The sequence below is a fragment of the Coenobita brevimanus genome, chromosome 61, assembly GCF_032717465.1.
Source record: "Coenobita brevimanus isolate Jiangsu-jjx chromosome 61, ASM3271746v2, whole genome shotgun sequence".
In the NCBI taxonomy this organism is placed as follows: domain Eukaryota; kingdom Metazoa; phylum Arthropoda; class Malacostraca; order Decapoda; family Coenobitidae; genus Coenobita; species Coenobita brevimanus.
The window spans coordinates 3,359,433-3,377,067 of record NC_137014.1 but is presented as its reverse complement, the minus strand read 5'-3'; the positions used below and the strand labels follow the sequence as shown (position 1 = coordinate 3,377,067).

Genomic DNA, 17,635 nt, shown 5'->3' with positions numbered 1-17,635 from the left:
CTATTCACCTTCACCTTCTTTTAAACAACTCTTCATTAATTACAGGGAATAATTTTATGTATAAGTTCTTTTAAAAGATGCTTATAAGACACTTGCCATGCCACTGAGGATATACAGCTCCAGTCAACACAACAGTAATGTTTTAACCCTTTCACTACTAGTACAATTTTTTATTTCATTCTGGCTACCATTAACAGATTTTGTTAACCCCTGCACTATGATGAGCTTTTTTTTTTTCCCCTTTTTTTTCTTCATTTTATTCTTAGCATTACCAGTCTACCACACATTTTTCAGTTCAGGGGATGATCTGCAAACTGGAGAGGGTAGCTATAGTCCTTTAAAACTCTCTCTACAACAAATGTCTTTCTTAGGTTAAATAAAATCCCCTGGTGGTTGCTTGAGTAAAATGAATAACACATCATCAAGTTGAAGGGGTTAAGTTTAGGAGAGACTGCTCATTGTGACTGGGTGGCCATCAATCATCATCAACCTCCTCATTGTGATGGATGTCTCCTAAACTCAATAAAACTTTCTGAAATATCTGGCTTGGCAGAGACCATGTAGTATACGAAAGGGTTAGAATCAATCTCCCTTAATCTCTTCACTATGATGGGTCTCTCCTAAACTAAGCAAAACTCCATGGAGGTAACAAGAATGAAGTAAAACAAATGCCATGACTTGAAGTTAAAAGGTTAACGAAGGCTGCTCTCCAATGTTCCACCAGCTTAGGAACTACATGGTGTTGGGAGAAGAGACGAGGTGTTGTGTATATCGTGAAAAAGCGCCACCATATATAGTTTTTTTTTTTTTTTGTTAGTACAGACAGCTCTCAGTTGGGATGGGTTCTACATTATCACAACTACAGTAATTCCATATACTGTAGGTGGTACTGCTACATGAGGAGGCTGTAAAATCAGCTTTATAGGCAGAACATAACATTTACAAGTACCAGTAATTTATCTGTAAAGTACTCTGGTCCTAGTAGCAAAAGCATATGTCAAAAAATGCAAAATATAACAAACATCTGCTGCTATCACTGTCTGCCCTAAAGCTTCCATCTACACATATCATGTCTGTGAGTTTGTTGGCTATGTAGTTGTATGAAAATAACACTGCTATCTTACTTAATTCGATATATGGTGATGTTAGCATCAAAAACTGCATTTTCTGGCAGATACCATTTCTGGCACTTTTTCACATCATGCACTCAACACCTCAGATGTCCAGCCACCCAATTTGCCATGACACCGAGGAGAATGCAAGAGGACAGAAGGATGCAGGTTGAAAAAAAAAAAAAATTGGTAACAAACAAAAACTCACACACACACAATTATCACAAGTAGGTCAATTTCTCAATGAGGGTCCTTCCATTCCTCTCGCATTTTTAGTTTCTGCTTTCATCAGTTATTTGGTTGACACTTCTCTCAGCCAATTTGTGAACAGCCAACTTCCTGCTGTGATCCTCTGCGGGGTTTGGGCACGGGGGTTTTTACACAAGGACAGGTAACTCATACACACCAGAAATAAAGTTTTAACATAAAAACGCCACAAACACTGGGTATGATTCCTCTCATTTTATCTATAATTGTAGGTATATATTTTTCTTAAAATACATATATACTGTATATATATGTATCCATATACAGCAGCCAATATGTATACTACATATACATACACAGCACTGACATATACATATGTATATATATGCATATATACAGTATATACATATATTGTGAGAAAAGAGAGCACGCGCCTGGCTACAGTCCACCATAGGGGTTTACGTCTCATGTTGTCAGTGGCACAACACGTTTATTTTTTTATAAGTTTTTGTTTAAAGATCCCTGTGAAAGTTTTTCACATATACGTTCATCACAGTGCCAGTTTCATCAGTTAACTCTAGAGTGGGTAACTGTACAGGGTTGGGGGGAATGGGGGGGGAATGGGGGAGGGAGTGGGGGGGGCAGGTGGGGATGACAGTTTGCGGAAATGAGGATATCCAGAGGAAGCTGAAAATTAGAAAAGACAGAGTTTTGTGTGGGGAAGCATTACAAAATGTATGATTGGGAGGGATGCAATGGCACACAAAAATACACTGTAAATATTAAAAAGCTTAATGACTGAAAAAAAAAAAAAATCATGGGTACTAAAAACTTAGGAGTTCCCCAGCGAACAAATTAAACTGCGAGGACGAAGAGGAATTGAGGGGTGACCACTACACAGTTAGGGATATCATTTATTCATTTCTATGTATATATGTATATGTGAGAGTCACAAGCCCATACAAACACATTTTCCATTTTCCAGTTGCTTAATCTTTGCCTGCTGCACAAAAGATGCACACAAGGGACTCAAGCAAACCTTCTTCATGTTTTTCAGAAGTACTGTAGTTCTCTTTTGGATGCACAAAGCTGTCCATCTGAGCATGTCCACTCACAAAATCTCACAGAGGAATCTGTAGTGAGTTACAAAAGCTCGACTGACTGGGTAGCAGGCAACCTCCGCCTCTTTACGTTGTGCGCATTAAAGACGACACTTTGACATTTTCCTCCAGTCATTGGCTGACTTTTTTACTAGACTGTTTTGCATCCTTTGCTCCCAAGTACAGTACAAATACTCCGTATGCTTCTTGGGTAAAGCAGAAATTCCATATACAATTCTGGCTCTTATGAATGAATTTCATGCACCGTTTATGTAGTTTAATAAATATTTTCAAGCATACATCAACTCTATTATTTTCTTTCCTCTCATGTGTATCACCAGTGCAACTTTTCCAGGAAGTTTTTGGGAGTGTGGGGTGGGTTTGGGTTGGGGTGGGTCGGGGGGTAACAGTGTTTTCCTTAACCTGTGTGAGAATCATGGTTGGCAGCGAGTGTCGGCATCTGAGTCACAGTCTGCACTGCTCCCATCGCAGCCTACAATATTTGCATATAATTTGCAGCACAGTGTTTTTCCACTTTACCAGTGCATTCATTATGGCATGATATGCACAGTATTCTTAGACATGCACAATACATTCTGCATATACTCACTTTCCAGTTTCCTTCCTTTCTGCCAAGTTGAGTGATTGTGCTTCCATCAGATACCAAACTGGGCTACATGTTTATTTCTGTTCCTCAATTGTAATTGTCTTGGTTCATGCACAGGTCTGGTTTCTCCCTTTATTCAGCATTTGGGAGTCATCAGTAATGTTTCTTCACATCATTCACTTCTCCCATTTTAATTCCAGATGAATTAATTCACAACTATTAGTATATTAACAGCCCATAACTGAAGACTGTTGACTTTTAGGCAAGTAAAATTTAGTTAGTGTTAGGTTCATACAAAACGTTCAATTATATTTAAAACAAAGTGAATGCATCTGCTATATTTTTTGTTGCATGTAAATTTGGTTACAATCCATCTGTAGTTGCTTCTAAGCCATGAAATGAAATCCTAATTACCATAATAACTTTTATCATACAAATTATTAAGTCCTAGTCTGTTTCTGCTTCTATTTTCTGCCATCGTTCTATGTCAATTTTGCTCTTTTCACTGCTACTTAACCACTCTGTCTTCAAATCTATGTATTGTTTTACCTCAGTTCCATAATTACTACTTGTTTATCAGTTCACATGATGTTCCTAGATTTTCTTTAATCCTAAATGCCAGATAAAAAAGGCTACAAATTGTGTTGCTTCATAAGTCTACCTGGTATGTCATCTTTTACTGTCACATGACAAAAATGTCATTATTTCCAATAAGGTAATCAGATTTTCTTAAATCTTCAAATTTCTCTTCAGGTTTCATTGTTTTTCAATTTATTTGGTACTTCAGACTCAGCAAATGTTTCCTCAAATTCTACTTTTGTTTCACTTATTTATTTCACAAGCAACCAAAATTCCCTCTCAGCATCACCAAAAATTTGCATATCTTGTTTTCATTCCCTATTTTTCACAGTAATCCCACTTTGATTTCTATAAATTACGAATCTTTTTGGTCACTGCTTATCACACCCTTTGACTGTCACTGTCTGTTAACCACTTCCAGTTTCCATTATTTGTTCTGCACCTATTGCCATTACTTTTTCCCCTATATTTTCACTGTTTTGCATGTTTACATTATTTCTGCTACGTCTGAAATTACCCATTTTTCACTAAAATTTCTATTAACTCTGTCACATGTCTTCCACCACTTTGTTGAGTTGTCTGTTTCCATTTTCGTTAAATAAATGTTCTTCATTTCAGTTTCCATTATAGTATCTGGTTTGCAACTTCTCCATTATTTCTAGTTATCATTTGTTTTGCACCTTTTCCCATCACTTGTGCTATTTCTGATATTTTCACTGCTTGTGCTGTTCTGTTATTTCCATTGCTTGTGCTGTCCTGTTATTTCCATCACTTGTGCTATTTCTATTATTTCCATCACATGTGTTATTTCTGATTTTCATAAGCTATCCACTGTGCACTTCAGTTTCCATTATTTCCATTCCTTGTGAGAATTGGTGGCTTGTTGTTGCCCTCAGTGCCGTAGATGCGTGTGGCCTTCTTTGCCATGTTCCCCAGCAGCTCCAGCGACATCTTGTGAGCCGACCTCAGTGAGATCGACCACTCCTTCAGACCAATCTCGTCCTGTGGGCAAGAGCGCAGGTTTAACATCAATTAGGTAATATTGCTGTAGTAAGAACGGCAGTATCTGCAACCCCTAGCTCACCTGAATGTGAACCTAGTAGACTGCAGGCCAAAGTTACCCTCCTTCTACAGTCCACCATACTCCTTTCAGAGGACAGGGAGGAAACTGAGAGACATATAACTGGTGCTGTACAGAGTTTTGCAGAGTAATGGAACTTTAACTGGCACTCGTTTTCTAACGTACTGTGAAATTAATTGCAAAAGAAGATATAAAAAAAAGTAGCATGTGTTGAAGACTTATTGTACTGTAAGTCGAACAAGAGAGTAAGTTTAAAACCTTAGGTCCAGTGATGTACTATTTATTCTTTGCTAATTTGTGCTGCCTTCTATTAGTTTAATGCAGCTTAGGGAGAAACTTCTGTCTGTGAGTGTCTCTAACCACTTCACTATGAATGGTTTCTCACAAGCGCAACACCGTACAATACCGGTACTCTAAATTACATAATCAGATTCAAAGGGATAACATCAATAAACTACTGTACAATGATCAGAATAAGTATCTCTTTTATATTACCCTTTTTTTATGTTGTCTGGTATCAGCCTGTCAATCTGCCTATTATATCTTTCCATATCTATCTATCTACAAACAGGTGGTCCTCGTTATAATTCACAGATGTGTTCCACAATATAATTTTTTTCATACCAGGACTGTAAACTCAGAGAGTTAGTAAATCAGCCTCACAGGTAGCAACAGAACTTTAACAGACAATATTTTGTAATTTGAGGTGGACACAACAGTAAAAGGGATATATTCTCTCTCTTGCTCTCTCTCTCTCTCTCTCTCTATGTATATGTCTACAAATATATATATATATATATATAATTTGTGGTAGGTGGGGGCGCTCACCATCCTCTCACTCAATGTAGTGCTGCTGTCGGGTGTCTGCCCTTTCCTCTCCTCCATCCTTCTTTCCTTCCATCCTCTTCTGTCTTCCTTTACTTCATTCTTTCCTTGTCCTTCTGCCTATGGGTAACTTTACGCATCCTCTTCTGTCTTTCTTTCCTTCATTCTTTCCTCTTCCTTCTGCCTGTGGGTGACTCTACACTAAGTGACAAGCCAAATGGTTTCCTGTACACCAGGAAACCATTTACTACGCTGGGTGGTAACCATATAACCAAATTATGACACCTGGTGGTTTAGTAAGTAATTACTGCGCTCCAATCGGATTGAGCCAGTGAAGGTTTATATCCAAGGAGTGGTTGGGGTTGATTGCTCATGTAATGCCACTCAGGGATGAGTGAGGCTGGTCACTCTCATCTTAAATGTCGGGACCAACTGCTTAGCCCCGGACTCCTACACTCCTCATGGGGCAATGTAGGATTGGATGATGGATGGATGGATTATATAATCATCATCTAGACCTCCTTTTCCACCCTAGGGCAGGGTGAGGAGTAGCAATGTCCAGAGAGCCCAAATTTGCCCAATCCAATGGGCCATGCTTCCATTCACTCACCATTCAAGCCCCTGGAATCCTGGCTCTATCAGATACGCTAAAAACATTCACTACATTCTGTAGCTTCACATAAACGTATCCGATCAAAGATAACAAGACAAAAATATAAATATCTCACCAAACTGAAGGGTTCCAACCTCTCTCCTGATATAAATGTCCAACAAATGCACTATCGTTTCTATCCACTTCAGTAGGTAAAGCAACATATTCCTTTACTGAATTAGTGAGGTTAGGTTAGGTTAAAAACTTCATGTTACCAGGTTAGAAGTTAAGTTGGGTTAGATTAAAACAACATCAAACTGGGTTGGGATAGGTTGGGTTAGGTGAAAATAACATCCTACCGGGTTAGTAAGGACAATCTTGCTATCCTTGGTCTTGAGCACTATGCAGTTCTCGCCCTTGATCTGCACAAAATCTGAGGAGACGTCATCAAGCTGGTCCATAAAGATCAGTTCTGGTTTCCCTGATGATGACTCTGAGTGCAGCTCCACACGGTTGGGGTACAGTTTGGCGTACCGGGTTTGCCACGCTGACGCAAACGGTCCACCAAGCTTCTTTATGTAGCCATGGATGATGCAGTCAGATTCTGTGCAAGAAGTATGGTAGTTAATGCTTTCAGTATTACAGTTCTTTCCTTGGATGAATAAAACAATCACCCATTAGGAAAAATAATATGAAAATGCCACAGTACTGTAAAGGTTAAAAGATTGTTTCTGACCATTAAGAAAAATAATATGAAAATGCCACAGTACTGTAAAGGTTAAAGAAGATGTTCCTGACCATTAAGAAGAATAGTATGAAAATGCCACAGTACCGTAAAGGTTAAAGAAGTGTGTGTGTGTGTGTGTGTGTGTGTGTGTGTGTGCGTGTGTGCGTGCGTGCGTGCGTGCGTGCGTGCGTGCGTGCGTGTGTGTGTGTGTGTGTGTGTGTGTGTGTGTGTTTTTTTCCCCTTCTTAAATACTGCACTTCGGTCTTTTCATCATTTTTTCTTTTTCCCATCTCTATCACTAACTCCCCTCACCTTTCCTTTACTATTCTCCTCTCTTCTGACCCTTCATTTCTGTCTTTTTTTTTTTTACTCTGACTTTCAATCTTTGCCTCATTTCCCATCCCCTTCCTTTCATTACTGTGCTTCTCTCTCCTTACCCTTATTTTTTTTCACTTTTATTATACATCCTTATTAACTACTGTACTTCAGTGTAGTAGACCCTCACTTTATCGAACCCCAGTATACATTATTTCGAATTTACTGAACATCTCTGAGCCAGCCAAACTTTTTTCAACAATACTGAAGTAGAGTTGATAAGTGGGGCACATCACATGGCTCTTCTGAACAGCTGGAATGCATGGGATGACTCACAAAACAGCTGCCAAGGTTTCAGTCTTTCCCATCTTATTGGGCTAGGTTGGAGATCTGCTAGCGGGAAAATATGGGCTACGTTGACTCTTGAGGCTATTTCTGGTAGGACTGGGCAGGGCCAGATTCTGCAGACACACTGTATAACTTGTGATCTGCTTAAGTCTAGCCCATCCTTCATTGTGTTCAGATTAATGCATTTGCATCTTGCGTCTCTCAACTTTGCCAAGTGTTTTTCATTGTGAAGAACAGCTTTTAGTAATGAATCTTCCACCAACTCTTCTAGTTAGTGTAAAATGGGTATAGCTTTCATTTACAGTGCTAGAATATGATATTATAGGCATTTATTTTCAATCCTATGTTTGAATTCCCACTTGGGGGTTGACCCATGGATTTATCAAACTTTTGGGTTTATCAAACCAGGCTCCCCCCCAGTTTATTCAATATAGTGATTGTATACTGTATTTTAATTACACATACCTTAGCTCCACAATTATGTCCCATTTCATTTTCACTTCTGTTTTAATCTTCCTCCAGCCATTCTTTCACTTATTCTTACCCTTACTCTTTCGTGCTCATCTGCTTTTCCTGCCCATTTCCTCATTACTCCTCTCTTCTTACCCTTTCTTCCTTTACTCCATGCTAAGGGATCCTTGTATGCAGCATTTGTTAGGATCGTAATGCTGTATGGTAATCAGACCTGGGCAGTCATGGAAGAGAACACTTGTAGGGTCAGATGTACAGCAATGACAATACAGTAATTAGATGGATGTGTAGGGCATCCTTGAATGTAAGGCCTGGGTGTGGTGGGGGAGGGGGGGGACTAGAATTGCAAATGAAGAGTTGAGGGGAAGAATGGAACTCCAATGTATTAGCGTCGTGATGATGAGGGGTAAACGGAGATGATTTGGACATGTTGAGAGTATGGAATATGACAACTGGGTGCCGAACATGAGAAGTGCGAACATCGGGGTAGTGTTGCAAGAGGCAGACCAAAAAACAAACCTGGGACAAGGTCACAGAGTGTGACCTCAGGAATGAGGGACTGAATAGGGAGGCTCCCAAAGACCAAGCAGTGTGGAAAGCCACCATTAGGTGACCAAACCTGATGCATAAATGCTTGTTGGAGCCTTTATAAACGAAACAAAACTATTTCCTTCTTCCTTTCATTTCTTCCCTCTACTCAACTTTCTACCTCCTGTTGGTTTCATACTCTGATTAATTCTTCTGATTTTTTCTTTATATCTCATCCCCCACCTCTAACCATAACTCCTCTCACCTTTCTCATCCGTGTCAAACTTAAACTTGTGTTTGGCACGGCGTTTGTGTTCAAGCTTGTCAGCTTCCAGGTTCACTGTCTCAAACACTGTCTCAGCCACTTCCGTTTGCCACCGTTCAGAGATCACCAATGGGAAGTTCTTGTACAACTCCTGGTCTGCCTCTGTTAACTGTAGAAGGAATGAAAGTGTGAAAATTACCATTCATCATCATTATCATCATCACCCTTACTTCCACCTTAACAAAGAGTGAAGAAAAACACTGCTCATAAAACCAATAATATCCTAGATTTAACAAATGTGGTTAGACTTTCATGTTTACTGTATGTATATTTTGTTACAGACACTCTGGAGGACAAACTCAGATGTGGTGCTGGATGCAGGTAAATGAAAACAACAAGTGATACCACCCAATCCCTTACGGTATTATCCCCTCTGGAGCATTTAATGATATAAGGCCAATCTAAGCCCCTGGCATCATGCTACAAAAAAGAAAAACATTCTATAACCTCTCCAGGATGAAAACTATAGTTTGCAAGGAAATCATCATCCTAACCTGACTTCTCTACCTCTAAATCACTAAATCATCATCATCAATATCATGATCACCATTTTCTGACATGGCAGGGTCCAGAGAATGAGCAAAGAGAAAGCACGTCAGAGGGAGAGTTGCCACAGACATGTTTGATGACACGGGCCATACATTCATTCAAACGCTATTCAAGCCCCTGAAATCCTGATTCCACCTCAGAAGCCTAACCATCTGCAGATACTTTGTTTTTAAACTTTCTATTTAAATGCCTTCCACATTACTTGTCACTGTCAATCTGTTGACCATCAAGCTAACTCTTTCAATGATGTAATGCATATTTCATATTTTATTCTTGCTAATTCCAGATGATGTAATTAAGCATATGAGAGATTTCTTGAAGTGCCGGGGCGAGGTAAAGCTTTCCTTAACCCCTTCAGAACCACAGGCCTTTCTTAAGCTGGATATAACTGACTTGAGATAATACCATAAGAATAAAACAAAAAATATAATCAGTGCACTGAAGGTGTTACAAATAGGGTGCCAAACCCTAGGAATGTGCTCCTCTGTACATAATTCATCAAACCAACTCAATTTATGCATACCCTACATGTCATTATGGAGACACCAACGGAATTGCTTATTCTCCTGGCAAGTTCTGTGGCAGTTATGGGACCATCTTAACCTGCCACAAAGCTGAAGAGAGAAAGAGGGGCTGTAACTCCACTGCTAATGGCTTTGGGGGAAATTTTAATACAGTAGTACATCACAGCAAACAGCCTTAGCCCACAGCCAGATATAAAATTTATGCCACCCTCATAGGTACTTGGTGTTAAAGTTACATTCAAATCCAAGTGAGTTTTAGGTCCCGCTAAAGCTTGCCATTCAAATTAAGTAAAAAGAGTCAAAGGATCCCTTGGACAGGAAACTAGGTCAGTTCTTTATGACCTTTAAATGAAGAATATTTACTTCATTCTGTAAAAAGGTGTTTTAAGGAATGTTATCAAAACTGGAGGTGATGCTCACTCTTCACCAGCTTCCTCAAACTAACCCTCTGACCATGAACATGTACAAGATGGGCCAGACAGTAACTCATGCAATCTGCCTGTGATGAGAAGCATCCCCTGACTTCACCCCTTCCTGGCAGCAGCCGGTCAATCAGAGCTTCAGCAATCCCACCTATTTTAATTTGCTGCTATGGGACAGTACAAACTGGTCTTACAGTATTATCTCTCAATAAAGTTCACCACCATCATGATTCCCTTAAAGCCTGCTCCTTTCTTTTTACTATACTCTAATTTACCATATTGGTTTATATGTTCACCTGATAGCAATCCCTCCAACTCACTCCAACCAATGCTGATGAGGCAATTTCTGTCTCTGTGATTTAGCAGCACTATTAAACAGTTTACGTGGATGGAACTTCTGGCCAGTGAAACAGCCAATACCTGTGACCTTCAAATACCTGGTTAAAACTTAGTCTGTTACCCTTTCAGTATGATGATGCCTTTGACTACAGTATTTATGCCATACACAGTACGCCATAACAAAATAATTTTAACTTTTGAACTTAGGGGGTTACATACAGTCTTCACCAACTCCTTCATTCCTACGATGCCTTGCCAACCTGAATAATAATCTGGCAACAGTATTGTACAAAAGGAATCCAATATACACCACTGCACTGAAAAGGTTAACCTGCCCAGCTGTCAGAATTTCAGTGGGACCAGAAGGGTATGCACTTGGTGGTGAAGTTCTTCATTTCAACCACATGGTGCCCCTTCCTATCTTGTGGGTGCCTTCTATATATGGTCAAGGTGGGGTACATGATGGTCTTCAGTTAGGCCTCTGGGATGGGAAAGATAAACAAATGTCTAATGACCTTAATTACTCCACAGTCTGGTGGGTGGGTGGGTGATTTCTGGAGAATTACCCACAACCCCAGTTTTATTATATCTGCCTATTATCTGATACCACATACTGTGAATGGCAGATGTGAAAAAACAAAAACAAAAAACAAGCATTTTTGTATCTCCTCAGTAATAATCCTTTCCAACTGAATGATTACCATTGTCCCTCGGATGCACTACCACGGAAGTACTGTAATGTTATGCCAAAAATCTCCTGGCTGACCTTGCAACAAAACTCCCAGGTGGGGAACTCTACCACATTTAGTCAAAATCTGGGCTGAGATTACTACACAAACAACTTTTTTATGCTACTACAATTTATTCCTTATCTTGGATGGTGGCTAGCCTAAGGGAAGGAAAATGCCACATTTAAAGCCAAGACTCCACATAAGTGATCGTGATAATAAGGGCATACGGCTAACAAACAACTTGCCCAAGTTACTTGTTGACAGCACCCAGTGTCAGTGCTAAATGCAAGAAGTTCAAAAAGGTTTCCAAATGACTATGGACATCAAAACATATGACTGTAAATACATTAATACTGCACTCCCCAATTTTTCAGGTAGTATAAAATGTCTGTCTTATCCAGTACCAGAAGTATAGCTATATTTCACTGAGTTTTGACACAGTTTTGAGACTAATGCAGCAAAATCTCAACCCATTAGAGATAGCTGACAGAATGTAAGAGGATGCCTGGATGAGGAGGGTTGCAGGTGTGAAAGTGGAGGGAAGAATGCCCACAGGCAAACTGCGGGAAGATGTGTGGTGAGGTCCTGTGAAGAGACCTCTGGGTTAGGGGGCTGAATAGGGAAATGGCTATTGCAACATATGAAGAGCTGCCCTCAGGTGATACGACCTATAGTGTCCACGTTAGCATGGTCCATAGTCTCTAATCATAAACATAAGACATAAAGTGAGATCTCTAACTTTTTTAACATTAACAATTAGTTTTGCAAGATATTATTAAGTCTGCCATTATTTTCAGGCAGTGTAAAGAAATTATGATCCACTATCGTATTTAATGATATCTCACTCTACTCACCTTGATACCTTTGGTGTCCTCTTCATCGAATGAGCCAATATCAAACGCATCAGCTGCATTGACCTCACCTCGGGGAGGTATGAGGGGTGGCTGGTATTTCTGCAGGTACACTTGTTGCCAGTCCAAACCACCAAAGAACGGATGATCCTTTACTTCATCCGCTCTGCGCAACAATAAGCACATGGTTAACCTACTCAGTCAAAGAAATTTTACAACCCTATATAAAACAAAATGGCAGTAACCAAATTAATACCACTAGAGAAAAGATTTCACATGGCTGTTTATGACATGTCAGTGGAGAGTGTTTCTAACCCCTTCATCCAGAGGCATCTCTCCTAAGACAGATATTAACATCTGAATGTAGCCAGGAAAATAGATAGAATATCATCAGAGTGAGAGGGGTTAAGCATTAAATAAGTCCCTACTTTTCTATATCTGTTTAAAAACATTATACTGTAATTATAACTGTTGTTTTCTTTTAACTGAATGTTGTTACACTTCAGAAATTCAGTAAAACCTCAGCGAATCAGATTTTGTTTTATTGGATTTTTACTACTGCAATGCACACTTCTTATGACACAAGATATTAGTAATGCCTTCAGTGCCATCACCTGATGCAAACTCACCAACAAGATATACAACACAAATATGGAGACCACCACCAAATGCCGGCTTGCCAACTATTTATATGGCAGACAAGCACATGTTACATTTCGGGGCAAGTCATCATGAACACAAAATTTTCCTAACAAAGTTCCATGGGGCTCCAATCTCTCACCTACATTCTTCAACCTATGTGTACATGAATTTCCAACACCCTCTACACCCGTAAACACTGCCTCCTAGGCAAATGACATTACCATAACAACCACACACCACACTGTAGACACAGCCTGCACACTGAAACAGGATTACTTCAACACTCTGCAGACTTTGGTCAAGGATAACAAGTTGATGACTGCCCAAGCCAAAGCCACCGCCACACTCATTACCGGCATCAAGCATCAACACAGGTACTCCCCTCACATCACACTTTACAATATACATGTGCCCCACACACCCTCCACTAAAATCCTAAGTGATGTATGATACCAGTCTCACCTTCAAAGACCATGTACAAGACACCAAGAGCCAGTGCTGCCCCAGCCTCCATGATCTTTGGGCAACAACAGGGCCAGACTTTGGGCAACAAAATGAAACACTCTCTTTACTCTACAAACACTATATCAGACCAGTGATGCCATGTTCACATCCTAATTACTACCTCCTACAACAATTTGCAAACTATACAGAATAATGCCCTACACATCACCACTGGCCCCACCAAAACTTCTCCCACAGCTCACTTATACTCTAAAATTAAAGTCCTCCCTGCCTGAGACCATCCTGATAGGAGAAGCACATGATTCTATTTACAGCCTGCGACAATACACAACACCCCTGTCATTACATGACAGACACACACAACACATAGGCACATATAACAATCATCCCTAAAGCATTATCAAGCCCTCTGTAACAGTATCCCACTGCCAAACATTCCAACACGAGCACAGAAGAAACACCTACATACTCACTTCATGCACAGGGCAATACAACACCTTGAACAGAGCACTATATTGCAAGCCCCTCTCCCAACATCAATCCATCAGAGGTGTTCCTAAATATATATGAACAAGTTCATCTACCTAGGCTTAGATCAGGACATCATCCAACCCTCACCGGGTATCGGGTACCAGCTTAGATTTGGGTTGAATGGAATCTAAGACGGCACATGCCTCACTCGTAAAATAGGTCCACATGACATAACACACATACTGTAAAGGAGCACTTCAGAGCACATGCCACACTAAGATGCAGACACAACCTCAAAAGTGTTGGGAACCTGTGGGACAATGTCATAGGAGCAGTTGCTAACCTGTGGTAGACAGGTCTGCTTGATCCAATGGACAGGGTTTGGCAACAACAGCTATTAACCTACCAAACTTTCTTTTTCAACATAAGACTCATTACATAAAACAGAAAGGAAAGTTTGGGGTAATGAATGCTTATCTATCTTTGCAACATCTATCCCCATCCCCCATCCCTCTAAAACTCCTCTCCAAGAGATCACCATAACAGAAGTCTCCTAGCTGATCTGTCCTTACACATTTCTGTTGTTCTCAAACATTCTTCTTTCATTGCCAACTCTTTCATCTACATACTGGTCAAGCCTTTTCTTCCATGTATTAACAAATCACATCATGTAACTCATAAACACTCTCCCTGTCACTCAGTGTTCCATTATTTTCTCCACATTTTCATACCACCACAGTGTGTTCTTCATCCTCTCCACAACATCACACACACACTGCATATCTTATGCTCATTCCTCCACACCAAAACATTCATACATTCTCATGATCAAACATCACCTTGACCTTGGTTTCCACCTACAGGAATTATGGGGTTATGCAGGATCCATGAAGTGGGGAAGAGAAGGCATTAAAGTGGAGAAATTATCATCATGACAAATGTTAAGAACCACATCATTCAAACATCACTCAAACCCTAAGAACCCTTGCTCCAAAACTGCTTATTCCATCTACAATTAAAACCCCAACTGCTGCTTTTATGAAGCTCACTTCAACTATCTGAACCTTTGGTCAATATTCTTGTCAGCTATCGAGGCTTTCCAGCACCTCTTCTGTAATGATTTATCTTACATGTTACAGCTTCTTATTCTCTTGCATGTGCTAGGAAGCATTCTTAACCAACAAGAATATGAGCTTCTGATACATCACCCTCACTTGGCATCCATATTTACACCACTATGACAACTGGTAAAAGTGCACTGTCCCTCAGACCATCGTCCACTACGCTGTTTGGTCCTCCAGTCAATTGAGGAGCCCCATGGGGTAACTGCTAATGCATCAAATGTGAAACAGAGAAAATGGAGGACAGAATACAGAATTCTGGACACATGGTGCCTTTTTATAACACCTTATATTGTTTTTATGACACTGATCGATGGAGGCACTCAGAATGCAGCATGGGTAAAATTAAAATGTGCTGTTTGGCCTCTGGTTTTTGGTTGAATGAGATTGGCAGGTTCGGAGTTACTCTACTGAGCTCCTCAATTTTCTTCCTGAGGTATCCTCTCTCTCATCTCACCTTCTAAATTTCCAGATAAGTTTAGTAAGGTTTATTAACAATCATATTTCCTTCTGTATTATTTGCTTCTGTTATGTGCTCTGGACTGTGTTTCCATACTTATGTATCATTATCACTGGCTTGGAAAGACACTCCCTGGTGCAACTGTGATTGGCATATCGTGGAGGACACTATACATAGTTTTTTACCTGCTGAGTCTGCTGGCATTGTGTCATCTACATTATGTAAGTGAGAGTGAAGCAGAAGCATGCCACTTCTGTCTGGCCACTCCTGTTGTCAATAACCAGGAGAGTATCATCACTGTGTGAATACTCCACTGACCAACTAGTCTCCAGTATCAAGTTAAGTTGTGTATCATTAACTGTTGGCATAATGTATGAATTGTTACTGTCAGTCTATCTTCATACCTCAAAGTTCTTCATACTGAGTGATAAATGGTTACGTATTCTTTAGCATTATGAACCTGTTATTTGTTTGATGTAACATCCATAAAGATAACTGTAGGAAACTTACATTATTTTACTGGTATGGTACTTCTTTCATCTCATTATACACTAATATCATTCTGCTGTGCCATCTGTATATTCAGCATTCATGTGCACTGAAAGGTTCATAGCACAGTCTTACTGGGTCTAACATTACATAACTATGAATATTTTAATGTCTCAAATTCACATGGCTCCATTGGACACATGCAACGGAATGAAAAAAATAATAATAATAATAATAATTAATAAAATATAGTAAAGAGGCTCAGTTACATTAGAGTTTAACCATGGTGCAGTGAAGCATAGTTAGTTTTAACTTTCAAGTGGAAACACAAATGTGAACTCTTCACTTGGATGCAGAGGTTATATACAATTTTCATCCATCCATCATCCAATCCTACATTGCCCCAATTTTCATTAATCTTCAAATTATCAGACACCCTTCCTAAGTTCAAGAGAATCACTGGAGGCAACATTCATTCATTCATTCATTCATTCATTCATCCATCCATCCATCATCCATTCCTACCTTGCCCCATGAGGAGCGTAGAAGCCCAGGGCTGGGTAAGTTGTTCCTGATATTTAAGATGAGAGTGACCAACCTCACTCATCCTTGAGTGGCAATACATGAGCAATATACCCCAACCACCCCTTGGATATAAACCTGCACTGGCTCAATCTGAATGAAGCGAGTTAATTGCCCACTAAGCCACCAGGTGCCATAATTTGGTTATATGGTTACCACCCAGTGTAGTAAATGGTTTCCTGGTGTACAGCTTCTCACTCCGAGCAGAGTCACCCATAGATAGAAGGAAGAGGAAAGAATAAAGGAAAGAAAGACAGAAGAGGAAGGAAGGAAAAAAGGAAGGAAGAGAAGGAAGGGCAGGCACCTGAGAGCAGCACTACATCGAGTGAGTGGATGGTGAGCACCCCCACCTACCACCAACTGAAGGTAATAAGATTAAAATAAAGAAGACATCACCGGATTCAAAACGTTAACTGTTGGTATGGCTCACCCTCTGCCGGTACAGCCAAGCCTCTTGTCCACATCCCGGTGCAGCAAACCCTCCAGCAAGTTCCGCAGCTCCTGAGTGAAGGTGTCAGGCAACTCCACATTCTGACATACAAATAACACTGTGTTACATTTAAAACCAATAATATCATCATAATCACCATAACCCTATTTCTTACTATTACTGTACTGATAAACAGCCAGGGTAACCTAATCAACAGTAAAACTAAACTCTCTATTTGTTCCTCCAGTCTATGAATAAATAAAACTTCCATTATCTTGACATACATATTCTTCACCCTTAAACTCCAATGATGACTTGCGTAATGCACTTTGCTTACCACCTGACGATTTCACTTGCCTCTGGGAAACCTAATGAGGTCTGAAGGTTAAGTATGTGCAGCTACTTCATATTTGTTTGGAAGTAAACCCAGGATATGGTAAAAAAAAAAAAAATAACAATCTTCCCTTACATTGTGTTGCTGTTTACATTGTGTTTCTGTTTTTGTTTCTGTTTAAAGACCACACGTAAGCAAATACAGCCTTATCACTTGACAACAACTCTGCATCACCCCTAAGCATTTCAAGACAGCAATTATGGGGCTGTATATCCTTCCTGATGCTTCAACCTTTATGTCACTCACATTGGCACAGTACGGTAAATGGTTTCTTGCGTTACCTGAAGCCATTTGTCAATCAGTGTAAAATCCCCTAAAGGTAGCACTACAATGGGTGACTGGATAGAG

General features: G+C 39.9%; 1 protein-coding gene across 1 annotated transcript in view; it reads right to left on the bottom strand.

The window, feature by feature from the left end:
• Window positions 1-4,185: 4,185 nt before the first annotated feature.
• Window positions 4,186-17,635, bottom strand: part of Gprk1 (G protein-coupled receptor kinase 1) — a 219,458-nt gene continuing 206,008 nt past the window's right edge. Inside the window, exons 12-16 of the mRNA XM_080275484.1 lie at window positions 16,894-16,994; window positions 12,237-12,399; window positions 8,758-8,926; window positions 6,463-6,707; window positions 4,186-4,607 (exon numbers count right to left, since the gene is read on the bottom strand). Of these exons, the coding sequence (XP_080131610.1) occupies window positions 4,446-4,607; window positions 6,463-6,707; window positions 8,758-8,926; window positions 12,237-12,399; window positions 16,894-16,994 (840 nt within the window). The 3' untranslated portion in view covers window positions 4,186-4,445. The remainder of the gene's footprint in view (window positions 4,608-6,462; window positions 6,708-8,757; window positions 8,927-12,236; window positions 12,400-16,893; window positions 16,995-17,635) is intronic.